Source organism: Rhinolophus hipposideros (assembly GCF_964194185.1).
Source record: "Rhinolophus hipposideros genome assembly, chromosome: 15".
Taxonomy (NCBI): Eukaryota; Metazoa; Chordata; class Mammalia; order Chiroptera; family Rhinolophidae; genus Rhinolophus; species Rhinolophus hipposideros.
The window spans coordinates 25,449,885-25,464,583 of NC_138061.1; the positions used below are offsets into that span (position 1 = coordinate 25,449,885).

Consider the following 14,699-nt stretch of genomic DNA (forward strand, 5'->3'; position numbering starts at 1 on the left):
GTGTCATGATCAGATTTCTATTTGTGCAGGATCATTCTGAATTTGACATTAAAGTCTGCCTCAGGCTAGCTGTTAGGCTGTGGGCCACCTGCCTGAAAAATGTTCAGGCCAGAAGGAATGTTAGAGTTCATCTAGTCTGTCTTACACGTTGAGAAACCCAAGCTCAGAGAAGGCAGATCACTTTTTCAAAGTTGCTCAGACGGAACTAGTTATCTTTTCAGTCCTTTCACTTCCCATGCAGTGCCCCAAGTATTCCAGCCTGAACCGGACACTAGGTCCCAGAACTGCTCCCAATAATACACAGGCTTCCCCTGTCTCTGCTCCTACAAAAGCCCACCCGGAGCCAGACCAGATTCCAGCCACGTATCTTCCAGACTGTCAAAGGGCATGCTCACTAGACTTGCTTCTGAGACCTCAGAACAATGGAAAGCTTGCTTTGATATTCATGGCTAGCAAGAGCTATGATAAGACATGAAGACCAGAGACTATAGACAGGTGGTGGGGGGAAGAGTGACCTGACCAAGGGGCTCCCATAGAGATCTAAAGAGCAGAGGGCTTGACTCCAAATTGAAACATAGAATCCCATTTCAAATAGCACGCAAAATGAAGAAAACAGCTTTAGGAATTGCAAAGTTCCTCAGACTTTGTGAAAACAAATGGTGATAAGACCCAGTTGTCCTAATATTTGGATAATTTAAATGCCCTCAGCAGCTGGGGAATTAAGAGAAATAGTTCAACATAGTCTGGATCATTTAGCATTTGGTTTGAAAAACCATGGGCAGTGAGGAGGTGCCAGAATATGATGAAAATATGACAAGAAAGGTTTTCAGAGAAAGAAATATGATCCTGGTGAGTGCCATCTGGAATTGGAGAACAACATGAAATAGTAGAAAGAAATGTCAGGAAGCCTGAATTTGAGACCTAGCTTAGCCACCTATTAGCTATGTGACCTTGCGCAGACCACTTAACCTCTCTGACCTTGTCTCAATAGTGAAGTTACAATAATAATAATAATCTTGCCCTGTGTGCCTCCCAGGGCTCTTTAGCAATCACAAGGAAGTCCAGATAAGACTATGGGGAAAGGCAGCTCTACCCTTACTGGCTGTGTGACTTCGGTGAGTCTTAGACCCCTCTAAACTTGGATTTCCTCATCTGTAATGTAGGGTTGCTAATACCTGCCTTAGTTGTAAGGACTGAATGCGATAGTCAAAGTAAGTCATAGCATAGTGACTTTTGCATTGACAGTGCTCAATAATCAGTGATTTTTTTTATCATTAACATGATTACGTTTGCAAATTTACAAATTGTTCAGTGCATGAAAGTGACAGATTCCTGTGATATTTACCTTGATATGACTTCACTGGATAACAGGATAAATATTAAAAGAAAAATATAAGCAGGAAAAATACAATGGAGGTGGTAAAGCACACAGTCCATCTTTATAATGAACAGACTTTGTAGAGGACATAGGAGGACTCAAGTTCTCACAAACTTGACTCATATTGGCTTAGCTAAGAGATGGTCATATAGATGTTTTTTAAGGAGGAAAAACACTAGCAATGATCAATGGCCTCGTATCAGGGTGGGATAAGGAATCTAGTGAGTGACTGTAAGAACCAATGATAATTCAGGTCTTATCTAAAACTCCAGAGCCACTGAGAGCAAGAGTAATTGGTACGTTAATGAAATCTGTAAAGATACTCAAGGAGCCTCCAGGGAGCATCTTTAGAACTGGAGAAACTCGACCCAGGAAGACCAGAAATAATGCAAAAGAGCCTCAAAATTCCATTCACTTGTTCAGAAAATATTTCGTCCTTACTCTGTGCCAAGCATCTTGTTAGGCACCGAGGATTTGGGGATGAAAGACGGGATCCCTTTCTGCACCAAGCCCACAGTCCAGAGGGACAGAGTGAGTAAAACACGACAATCCAGTGAGGTGCTTATAGGGAAGGTTAGGGTGCAAGAGAGCCCAGGAGGAGGCTCTTAACCCCGGGTCAGAGAAGTTCGCCCAGAGGGAACAACACCTGAGCAGACTCTACGAGGACCAAAGTAGTTAGTCCAACAGAGGGAGCTCCGTCTGCAACCGCCCAGAAGCTGAACTGCGAGTCATCTCATCTGGTCCTGCTGGGACAAAGGTGCTGGCCTGGACAAAAGTAGGACGGTTCCTTTGCGATGTCAACAAATGTCATAGCCCTCTCACATTGTAGCAATTGTGCTTTTACGATCTCTTTTTTGAAAAAGAGCTCATGATGCCCTTGTCCTCTCAAAAAATCTTACTGGGAATTTTATGACAGTTTTAAATCAACGTGTGTCTTAGTTATCCCAACAGTGTCTACTGGCATTCACATCTGAAAGATATTTACTATACATTTAATGAACTTGTGTGTTGTAATCCTCACAATATCTACTTACATTTTCATTTGAGAAATATTCTCATCTATGTGCAAGACTTACTAGTTTTTCAGTGTAAAACAATCTTTGTTCATGCGTATATTGATGAAAGCCTTACAAGACTGCCAACTCTTCCCACACCCTCACCCAGAGGTCTGTTATCCACAGTTACTTGGCATTGGAGTGCTGGCAGGGTCTGAGACTGGAGAGCTATTGAGCGAAGGCTTCCTTGCCCGTATTCCCGTGGAAGGGATGGGGCGTTGCGGAGCTTGAAGCAGTGACGGCAGCGTATCTCTCAGTCAACAATGTGGCATGCGAGAGCGTGAGGGTCTACACTAAAACAATAGCAGTCAAAGGGGCAGATTTGACAAACATTAAAAGGTAGAATTGATTGGACTTAGTGACCCTACATATGGGAACTGAGCAAGAAGTCTCAGATGACTCCCAGCTTTCTGGCTTAGGTAATCAGACAGATAGTGGTACCAGCACAAAGATCTAAAGGCAGAGAAAAAGATACGGTTTGAGTAGAAGATTTTGACTTTGGGCAGAGTGACTGAAGTTCTTGTGGGACAGCTAAATGGAGAAGAATCTAGGCTGGAAGTACAGGTTCGGGAAGCAACGACATGTGGCTAATAATCAAAGTCCCGGATGTAGCTAATAGCACCCAGGGGGAGTACGTAGTGTGGCAAGAAAAGATGTCCACAGACAAAGCACCAGGAACCCTCATATCTGAGAGGCAGGTCGAAGAGAACAGTCCCCTTGAAAAAGAAACAACATGCAGAAATGAAGGAGGAAAACAGAGAGAGAGAGAGAACATGGGTACCAAGGAAAGAGAGGGCTTAAAGCAGGGAGCCATGAAACGTGTCGATGCCATAAAGCAGTCAAGTACAAGGACCAAAATGTTTACCATAATGGCAATGAAAAGAATAACAAAAGAACACCACTATCTCCCACATATATGACTCATTATGCTTCAAAGCACTTTCATATCTTTATTTCATCGCATTCACACTATAGCCTATATAGCATTCTTACCGATGCAAAAATGACAGAAAGTGAGGTTAAGAGATTTGCCATAGTGTCTAACAAGTTAGTGGTCCAGCTCCTGGAATTAGAGATCAGTCCAGAATCAATCAAGCTCCCTGTTCCACACACCCGAGTTCCACACACCCGAGTTAGCTTCTTAACCAACAAATAGGGAAATTAGAATGGGGCCTGTTCCAGAATAACTACTCGTTATTAGTATAGACATTAAAAGACTTGCCTATCACACTTGGTTTTGCACTTCCCAGAACCCAAAGATGTCAGTACTCTGGGATCAGCTGAATCTAAAAGGGCATTATCTACATAATTCCTCAAGGGGACGCGTGCACCTAATTCTGTGTGTAAGAGGTAGCATTGAAGGTTTTCAAGGAGAGAAGTGATATTTATATGAGTATGGTGTGGAAAGATTAATTCGTATTATAGAACTTGTGTTTGCCAATGCATAGGTCTGATTGTTGGATAGTCACACCATCCGAAACAAAATAATGAAAATACACTGTGAAGACGTGTCTGGGCTGTTGTTTTGTTTTGCTTTGTTTTGTTTTGCAACAAAACCACCTCTCCTCACCTGCCTCCCACTCCATGAGGAGGTTGTCTTCAACAGAGAGGGTCACTCAAATTTGGAGCAAAAGCTCCTTGCATATTTGGTGAAGTCAACACCTATCTTCAGATCTCGATTCTCCCACCCCCGCACCTCCCAGAGGCAGGCCTGGCTGTCCAAACAGGAGTCGGTCCCCTTCTCACTCATTCATTCCTCAGGCATATCCACAAGAGGAGGGGGAGTCAGATCTGGACCAGACCCAAACTTATTCATGTGGGCTCAAGTCTGGAGCTGCTTCTCTGCCTCACTCTCCACTGGGAGCAATTTACAACACACTTATCTCTGGGAATTCACTGCTCTATTGGGCATGAGTCTGATTATCTCTCTCTAAACCTGTCTATCATTCACAGCACAGAAGGAACACTAAACAAAGACCTTTGTATCAATTTCTAACATTTTATTTTCTTTACAGCTCGGATGAGATAGCACTGTAGTGTTATCACATTGGAGGTTGGGCAAAGCCCAGAAATAGTCATCACCATGTAGTGTTGATTTTCTGAGGGTAACTCACAGCTTTATTTCCAGCTGGTGGCCTGGTTCAGGCCTTTTTTTCTGACCCATAAAACTGAGCTTTGACTTTGGTGCATGGCTGTATGTGTCACTCCCCAGTCAGGAAAAACTGGGAAGTTGTCTGAATTCTGCACCACAGGCCAAAGATAGGTGATCTGTTTCTCTTTGCTCTCTACATGTACTACATGTGTGGCTTCTTTCTTCGGTTTGAAGGTGGCTGGTCCACAGGAAAAATAAAAGCAGGCAAGACAGATGAATTGTGATCACACATGCCTACTTCATCACCTACTTTGTTGTGTTGCTAAAATAGAAACACACATTAAATATTAGATATGAAAATTCATTCTTAGATTACGAGAAGGAGAGTTGTTAAAGATATGTCTCTGTCCTTCAGAACAAACCAATACAAGTAATATGATGTCAGTTCTCTAATCTGTCAAATAAATTAATGAAAAATTTGAGTTAAACAGGAGATTTCTGAAATCATTTTAAGCCTGTGTGTTATTCCACAAGCAAAAACTCTTTAGGTAGAAAAGTCAAACTGACATGCTATTATGATTTTTAAAAAATTAGGCATGAGGGGCGGCCAATTAGCTCAGTTGGTTAGAGCGCAGTGTTCTTAACAACAAGGTCGCCAGCTCGATCCCCGCAGGGGCCACTGTGAGCTGCGCCCTCCACAACTAGATTGAAACAACTACTTGACTTGGAGCTGATGGGTCCTGGGAAAACACACTTAAATAAATAAAAGTTTAAAAAAAATTAAGCATGAGACACTTTTCAGTTTCTGTATCATGGACACCTGTCACTTGTCTAAATAATGTGCCTGTGGAATTAGACTACCTGTGTTCAAATCCTGGCTCCCAGACCTACAAGCTGTATGACCTTGGGCAAGTCAATTACCCACTACCTGTAGAATATGGATAATGATAATGTCCTCCTCAGAGTGTTGCTGGGATGCTTGAATTCATTATTAAAATCAAGCCCCCAGGTGAGTTCTGGGCATAGCAAGTGTCAGTAAGTGATAGCTGTGCACATAGCAGACTGGCAGCAGTCTGGGGCTGCCTAGGCTTCGTTGCAATGGCTTCCTTTTAATGCAATGCTGTTTTTCCTCACCTTAGAGCAGTGCAGCTGAATGGCCAGCCCTTAGCGATGGTGGACGATGGGACCCTCCCAGAATTGAAGCCCCGCCCCCTGCGGGCCGGCCGGACATTGGTCATCCCTCCAGTCACCATGGGCTTTTATGTGGTCAAGAATGTCAACGCTTTGGCCTGCCGCTACCGATAAACCCTCCTCACACTCACGAGGTGCCCGTGGGCCTACTGGACTGCTTTCTACTCCTCTGCCCCAATAGTATCCTTATGTTTCAGACACTTTCTTAGCAACAAAGCAGTCTCTGCTGCCCCATCCTGCTGGGATCAACATAGACTTGCTCTCCAAAGAGACAAATGTCATCGCACGAGCTTAGCCTATATAGCTCACATCCACCCCAAAGGAAAATGTGGACATCATTTGTACCTACAGAGGGATGAAGGTATGTGTTTAGAGCTGTATGTATCTTTGTATATGTACCATGAAAACAACTCACAGCATACTCCCAGGACAAACTGAATAACAGCCCAGGATCCTGGCCGCACAGCAGTAGAACTATAGACTTAGCCTATGGCTGCTGCCCTCAGAAGATGAGAAAGGAAAGAACTTGGCGGACTTTTAAGAGCCCGATCCTCTTCCAACTCCTTCCTTTGTTCCCTGCTGTTGCTCTGGGTTTACTATCAGCTCTTTTCTCAGAAGGGAGCAAGTGGGTGAGTCAGCACTGGCCTGCTGGGTGAGCTGTTTATGTAATTTCCCAGCTGATGTATGAGTGTGTGTACCTCTGGGTTTCTGACAGTGGCATCAATCACTGGCTATTCCGCTGGGAAGCGGGTGCTTCAGAAGTAAAATTGCAATCATTCTACAGATTTTGTAAGAAGGTTCTATTCCTCTGTGAATCCGGATTCCCCGGGGTTGAAATGGGAGTCAGGTAACAGTGTTCATTGAGTGGAGAGCAATGTATTCAGCACCACAAAAAATAATTATCATCTGTCTTGTGGCTCTGAGGGAGAGAGTTTTAGTACAAAGAGAAAGCACAATAAACCACCATGACACATGTACACACACACACACACACACACACACACACAGAGCAAATAATTAGACCTACAAATTTGAGAGAATATTTATTAAGGATAAGCCCTCAATGCTTTGGTTGACCAAAATCATTAAAAAAAAAAAAGTGTAAATATCAAAAGTCCTCACTGCAAGACACAACTAACATTTTTGCCTCTTCCCAAGTAGCTGTGTGCCTCTCAATGCATTTACAAGGCAGAAATCCAATCTGGTCCTTAAAGATGACCAGGACCATCCTGTCCCAGACCAGCTTATTTGATCAGTGAACCAAGCTTTCAGTTAGCCATTCTGGGGAAGGTGAAATCTGGAGACAGGCCTGATAGGCACACGGTGGAATAGTAGGTGGGAAGCTCCCAGCTGGGCAGGGGGCAAGTGGAGTGAGTTGAAGTTCATGATACAGCCCTTCTGTATGAGTCAAGGGGTGTGTGGGTCTCTACAGACAATCTGTGACTGAAATGACTTTCTTTTCTGTGGATGTGATTTTCTTTTTCGGGATAAATGACATGAATGATGCTTTTTTAAAAGGAGGAGATATTTGACAATGTCACAGGGTTCCAACTAAGAGAGTGATACAATTTCTATTGTAAAAGGATAGGAATGAGGTGGGGGGCAGAGTCGCTGAAGCCAGAGGCCAGGGAGACTGCAGCAGATGCCCGAGGGGTTAAGGATTAGAGCCAAGTCTGCAAAGTAAACTGTTAGGTGAGAGACAGGAGGAAGACTGCTTGACAGGAGAAGAGGTAGAGGATTCTCAGCTTGAAGAACTGGGAATTTGGGAGAGGGAAGCCATCAGGCGTGTTTTATGTGTCAGGAAGATAGTGGATTCAGTTTTGACAGGCTTATTATTAGGTACAGGAAGAACAGCACACAGTAGGTACATCAAGAAAGGGGGAGACCAAAGACCAGTTGGACCCGGTCAGCGGGTATCTCAGCCTGGATGCAGCTGGAAAGAGAAGAGCAGACCCTGACATGCAGCCACAACGCTACCTAAAGGGGCCTCCTCTTCTCTGAAAGCAGGCACCTCCCACTGAAGCTTCAGCTCTGAGAGGGGAAGAGAGAGAAAGGAGGAGAAAAAAGTGGCAGAGGACAGGCCAAAGTGAGGAAGAGAGCGGAAAAGAGAAGTGAGAGTCTAAGGGGCTATTTCTCCAAAGTTTTACAAATTAGTGCCCCTGATAATAACAAAAATAACCAGAGGTCCCTACAGGCCGGCCCCAGGCTACTTTGCTTTACATACACAGTAGCCCCCTGTTTCTCCTATGAGGCATGGAGAGGGTCGGTAGCTTTCCCAGGGTCACCCAGGGCAATGGGTTTCTGAGCTCAGAATAATCCAGAGCCCATTCATTTAACCACCTATCTCAGTGGCTGCCCAATTCAGACTCACCCCCTCACTTCGTCATAGATTCTGCTAATTCAGTACATCCAGGACCTCCAAAGCTCCACTCAAACCAACCTTCTGTAAGTAAGTGTTGATTCTTCACTAAGCCTCTACACATGCAGAATATAGGCAGTTCTTGCTGCTTCTGTCTTTCTCTGTATATTAAATGCTGCTCCTAAGAGGTTTCAGTTTTGTTTTATTTTTTAGTTAATAAAAAGGAGAAGGGAATCACTGAACTTTATCTTTGGAGTCCTGAAATTCTAACTTTACAGCTATCGCACGGAAGAAGTATTTATTTGCATTATTCACAGGAAACGGAGAAACTCACTGTAACGTCACATTCCACAGAGACTTTAGTGCAGGGCGTCTGTCCTGGATTTTTCATTTTGGCATGGGGGGAATGACTAGATCAGTGGGAATCACTCCTTATAATGGACTCCCCTGTCACACTCCCCCCAAAAGACAGCCTGTGGCAAAATTCAGCATCACCATCTACAGCAAGGGAGCAGCTTGCCAGGCTGGGCCCCTGGACAGAAGAGCTCATCCACCAGCCTCCCCAGATCAGATGTTTCCTCCTGAAACAAGACATAGCTGAGATAATCTACGACTATAAGAACCACTTTATTTTAAACCAAAGAATGGGCTTCGGAGGTGATTATTTGAAAGCGTGATAATCTGTAATGAGAAGTCTGTGCCTTTTGTTGAGATGATTTTCTGCTGCTTCTGCCTCTAGGAATGATTTTCTCCTTTCTTATCGCAAAGGCTCAGAAAAAATTCTCATTGTTATTTGGAGAGAGTGTCCCAATTCTTCTAGTGCCCTGAAAAAGCTGCAACAATGGGATGTTAGCATTATCTCCAGCTGGAGAAAAGCTTGAGAATACCAGAACTGAGCTACAGTGAGAGAGTCCTGGGACTCCCAGAACTGCAATTCCCAAAGGCGCGTCACCCTCCCCAGCAGCTGGCAGTCCTCCGGCAGATGGGCCCAAGCCCCGCACCTCTGACAGGGCAGAGGTAGTTGGTGGGTTCTGCCTGAGAGGCCCTCACCAGCGCTCAGCACCAGGGAGCTTGTGCAGCCTCCTGGGCTGGGTCAGCAGGGAGGACCCCACATGACAGTGAACTGCTCCGCTGCCATGTGGTCCCAGCCAGGCCAGGCCCCACATCTGCAGGTGTGCTCTACCATGTGCACTCAGCGTCCCTGTGTTTGGGATGGATGCATGACTCACCTTGGAAATCCACTCAGAGCAGTTTATTTCTGAAAACAAAAGGGTGAACCAAAGGTGAAGCAAAGGTGAACCAGGTGGATCCCTCTGACAGTAAAAACAATGGAACAGGGAAAGACTTTAAAATTTTGGAGTATCAGTACAACAACCAAAATAGAGATATGGCTTGGAGAGGGCAAGGGAAGAAGGAGCATACACATTTGTGCAGCATGGCTTTCTCCTCGTCCCTGGTCTACAGCCCCAGCCTGGACGCTGCCAATGGCTCTTTTCCACTAACATACTCGCCAGTTCCACAGCCTCACCTCTGCCAGCCACTCTGGAGCCCACTGAGAAGGAATTAAGTTTTGATTGTAGAAACATTTGCAATCTTGTCTTAGGATGTACCGGAATTGAAAATAAGCTAGCAAGGGGTTCTCAAAGAGAAACGGTTATTATAAGGCCCAAACATTATGCCATTACAATGGGCATTACATTGTAATGGGGCATCACTAGTTCTCCTAACAGGGACACAAAGGTTTCTGTAACTGCCTTCCTATCCCAGGCCTCGGCGGTGAATATTTGGGGAGGACCAGAGAGGTAACTTATCCAAGACCGTCCAGATAAGCAGAGGGGCAGAGCTGCAACTTGAACCCAGATCTGTTGGACTCCAAAGCCTGCTCTCGTTGCACCGTGCTCCCGCTCACTGGACTGGTTGTGGCCACCTTTGTCTCATCTCCGTGTTGTTCACAGCTAGCTTTTTTAACGTCCTGTGTGTGTCTACTGAGAACCCTAGCAGTGCCTTCACCCAGTATAGTCAGTCTTGGGTTTGGGGATGCCACTTAGCAACTCTGATGACAGTGAGGCCCTGACCAGCCTTGGCTGGAGAATTTTGAATCTAGGCTCATCGCGGCCCTGCTGGTCTGCTCCTCTCCCTCTCTGTTTTTCTGTAGAACAATTTAAAAGGCCACTCCCACCACCACCACCCATCACAGGTGATCTTTCTTGATCATGAGTCCTGGAGGTAAGTGGCAGAGCCAGTCAGCACCCACACGTGCACTGCCTGCAAGCACTGCTCCTCCTCCCCACCCCCACCCTACTCCCAGAAGTTTGGAAGTTTCTCTGCATCTTCCCAGAGTAAATAATAAATCCATTAATCGTTGCCCTAGGGGTAGTATTTGCAAATATCGCTCTAAAACAAGATAGCCAAAATACCAAAAGATAGCAAATCAAGTGCTTCGGCACCCACTTCCTTCCAAGCACCAGAACAGCCCCTGAGAGCCCTGGAAGCATTCATGAAGGGCCGACCAAGTTCCAAATGACTGTCCCACGGACCCAGCAGAGAAAAGGGGGCCCTTCTTTACAGCCTACATCAAAACATAACTCTTCTAGTTATTATTCATGAACTTCTTCTAGGATTCTTTTTTATGTTGTAAATGTTATGTAATAAATTATATTTTTGAGAGAAGCAAAAATAAACCTTAGTTTTATTATCTGGAAGTTGGCAAAATGAGTGTGGGGATGCCTCCCAGGGAAAGTTTGTTCTCTGTGCAGGGGATTTGAATAGGTGTGAATATTTTCTTCCAGAAAACAGATTATATTAAGGCTTATATGATCCCAGTGATTACAGAGTTTGGGTCCATGAGGTAGCTTCTATTTTGAGGTAATGTTTTGTAAGTAATAAAATATGAATGCTCTAAGTTTCTGTTCTCAGGGTGTTCTGTGGGGAGAGGGAGGCTGTTGTCGATGCTACACCTTGACCATTAGGCTAACTGCCTGATGAATTAACATATACTGAGGAGTTTGTTTCCATGGTGAGCTGCCCTCTTCCCCCACAAGCTTTGCTTCAAGTAGTCTAAATGGAAATCAAATTTTATCAGCCAAGTTAGACGTCATTGTCTATCTTAGTTAAAATAACGATTAGCTGTAGTATCAGGCAAAACCCAGAATTTCAATGGCTTAACACAACTGAAGTTTATTTCTTGCTCATAGATCATGTAAAATTCAATTAGTGATAATGAGATAAGGTGAGCAGGTGTTCTGTTCCTCGTAGTCCTTGCGGGATCCAGACTGACGCGGGTTCTCTGCTGTCTTCAGCACTTGGCCTCCAGAATTGCTAGGGGCATCACCACGATAGACCATATCCAAGGTCATCAACAAATTTAAAAGGACTGAAGTCACACAAAGCATAGACTCTGACTAAATGGAATGGAAATAGAAATCAATAGATACCTGGAAAACCTCCCAATGTTTGGAAATTAATACCCTACTTCTGAATAACCCATGGGTCAAAAAAAAAATCAAAAGAAAAATTACAAAGCATTTTGAACTAAATGAAAAAATATATAACTTATCAAAAGTTATGCTGATAAAGCAGCACATTGGGGGAAAATTATAGCAGTAAACTTCTGGGTTAAAAAAAAACAAAAGGCTACGTCATCAAAATGGCGGCCTGAGGTGAGCCTCTATAAAGCTCCCCTGGAATTTACAACTAATTGAACAACAACTCCACAAAGGACTCACTGCACAGCAGACAGGCAAGACGAAGGGCCCACTACTGAATTCACCTAAAGGTGGGAGAATCACGCGAGCGGGGGAGGAGGGAAGGGAGAAGTGCGGGGACGAAGCTGCGCGGGCACAGGACACGGAGCTGCGTGGGCACAGGACACAGACCTAGCTCAGTGCGCCGAGCTCGCTGCATCCCGGAACTACCGCAGCTGCGGGAGAGGGAAGAACTCGGACTGCTAGGGCTTCGTTCACGGCCCACAGGGCTGAGGGGGCAGCATATAACACGGCTGAACCCAACGCTCACGGCAGAGGCCTCAGAGAAAAGACTGAGGGAAGAGGCTGAAAACAGTGGTTTAAGGCCTCACTGCTGAGCAGAGAACGGAAGCCTTAGGCACGGAGACTAGCCGCCCCCTCCCTATCCTCCCAGAGCTCGCCCTGCCCCCACCTGCCCGGTGCTAGAAGCGGAACAGTACCAGTGTCACGTTAAAAGAACAGAACATTTGCTGTTCTGAGAACTGTGGACAGCAGACACAGATTTGCAGCTCAGCTAGTTCCAGCAAAGGGGAGGGAGCTGTGGAAGCGGGACCGGCTGTGGTGGTGGTCGCCGCCATTGCTCTGGGCCACCTCTCACAACCCTCCATGCCCCTGGCTCCACCTATCTGGGCAGATTCCTGCAGGAGTAAACAGAACTGCTGAAACATACTGGCTCTGAATCTGGTGCAGGAAGAGCTTTGGAACTTCAAAAGCTCTCCGCATACCCACACGGACACTGCGCCCTGTGACCCAGGCGAACTATTAACAGAGAAGCCCGTCTCCCAGGGAATCCCCCCATTGTGTGAGAAGCTGGAATAGTGCAGAGAAAACATAGCACTACCATGTGAGTGAGGAAAAAAGGCTGCAGTCGGAGAGAAAATAAAACATTCTACCAGCAAGTACTGGAAAACAAAAAAAAGACCTCTTCCTATCAACCTGTTGCAGAAGCCACTCCTGTAGATGTCTAGGAAGAGAAATAATAAATCAGTAATTGCCATGAATAACCAAGGCAACAAGATAGCTCAGAAAGAAAGTGAAAAGTCTCCAGAAAAGGAACTTAAAGATATGGAAATATGTGACTTAAATGACAGAGAATTCAAGATTGCAGTTCTGAAAAAACTCAACAAGATGCAAGAAAACACAGAAAGGCAGTTTAATGAACTGACAAACACCATCAAAGAACAACATGAACATTTTAGGAAAGAGGTTGAAATTTTAAAAAAAGAACCAAACAGAATTTCTGGAGATTAAGAACTCAACAGAAGAAATTAAAAATGAAATAACCAGCTTAGGTAGTAGAGTTGACCAGATGGAGGAAAGAATCAGTGACATCGAAGATAGAAACCTGGAAATGACACAGATGGAAGAAGAAAGAGACTTGAGACTTAACAGAAATGAAAGAACTCTACAAGAACTTTCTGACTCCATCAGAAAGAGCAATATAAGAATAATGGGCATACCAGAAGGAGAATAAAGAAAGAAGGGAACAGAGAATATATCCAAACAAATTGTTGATGAGAACTTCCCAAACTTGTGGACAGAACTGTATCCTCAAATCCAAGAAGCAAATAGAACACCTAATTACCTCAATCCCAACAGGCCTTCTCCAAGGCACATTGTATTGAAGCTGTCTAAAATCAATGACAAAGAAAGGATCCTCAAGGCAGCCAGGGAAAAGAAGACGGTAACCTACAAAGGAAAACCCATTAGATTATCATCAGATTTTTCAGCAGAAACTCTACAAGCCAGGAGGGAGTGGAACCACATATTCAAACTATTGAAAGAGAGAAATTATGAGCCCAGAATAATATATACAGCAAAGACATACTTTAGATATGAAGGAGGAATAAAAACCTTTCCAGACATACAGAAGTTGAGGGAATTTTCTAATACACGACCTGCACTACAAGAAACATTAAAGGAGGCTATTCGACCACCATCAACAGGGATAATTTGTGGCAACCGAAACATAAAAAGGGGGAGAGTAAATGCCTGAACCGGAATATGGGAATGGAGAAAGTAAGCGTGCTAAAGAAAATGGAATACTATAAATATCAAACTTTCTTTTACATAAACTTAAGGGTAACCTCTCAAAAAAAATCCAGAACTGAAATATATACTGTAATAAAAGAAGAAACAGAGGGAAACATCATAGAATACCACCACACAGAAATAACAGACAACAACAAAAAGGCAAGGAAACAATGGAGATACAGCCTTACCAGAAAACTAAAGGTAGAATGACAGGAAATCCTCACATATCAATAATCACCCTAAATGTAAATGGACTGAACTCACCAATGAAAAGGTGGTATCCAGAGAAAATCAGGTGTAGCATAATGATATCAGATGAAACAGACTTCAGGGTGAAAAAAATAACAAGAGACAAAGATGGACATTTCATAATGGTAAAGGGGACTATACAACAAGAAGACATAATAGTCATCAATATTTATGCCCCCAATCAGGGAGCACCGAAATATACCAAGCAATTACTAACAGAACTAAAGGGAGAAACTGACCAAAACACAATTATACGAGGGGACTTAAATACATCATTGACAGCTATGGATAGATCATCCAAACAGAAAATAAATAACAAAATAGCAGCCCTAAATGACACATTAGATGAAATGGACATAATTGACATATGTAGAGCACTTCATCCTAAAAACATCAGACTATACATTCTTTTCGAGTGTACATGGAACATTCTCAAGGATAGACCACGTATTGGGACATAAAATCAGCCTCAGCAAATTTAAGAAGATTGAAATCATACCAAGCATATTCTCCAATCACAAGGCTTTGAAATTGGATATCAACTGCAAAAAGAAAGCAGGAAAAAACACAAATACATGGAGATTAAACAACATACTTT

The 14,699-nt window shown here is 44.0% G+C and overlaps 1 protein-coding gene across 1 annotated transcript in view; it reads left to right on the top strand.

Moving 5' to 3' along the window:
• The window catches only part of HPSE2 (heparanase 2 (inactive)), a 523,392-nt gene extending 516,589 nt beyond the window's left edge, over window positions 1-6,803 (top strand). Inside the window, exon 12 of the mRNA XM_081074716.1 lies at window positions 5,665-6,803. Coding sequence (XP_080930842.1) covers window positions 5,665-5,830 — 166 coding nt within the window. The 3' untranslated portion in view covers window positions 5,831-6,803. The remainder of the gene's footprint in view (window positions 1-5,664) is intronic.
• Window positions 6,804-14,699: the final 7,896 nt, after the last annotated feature.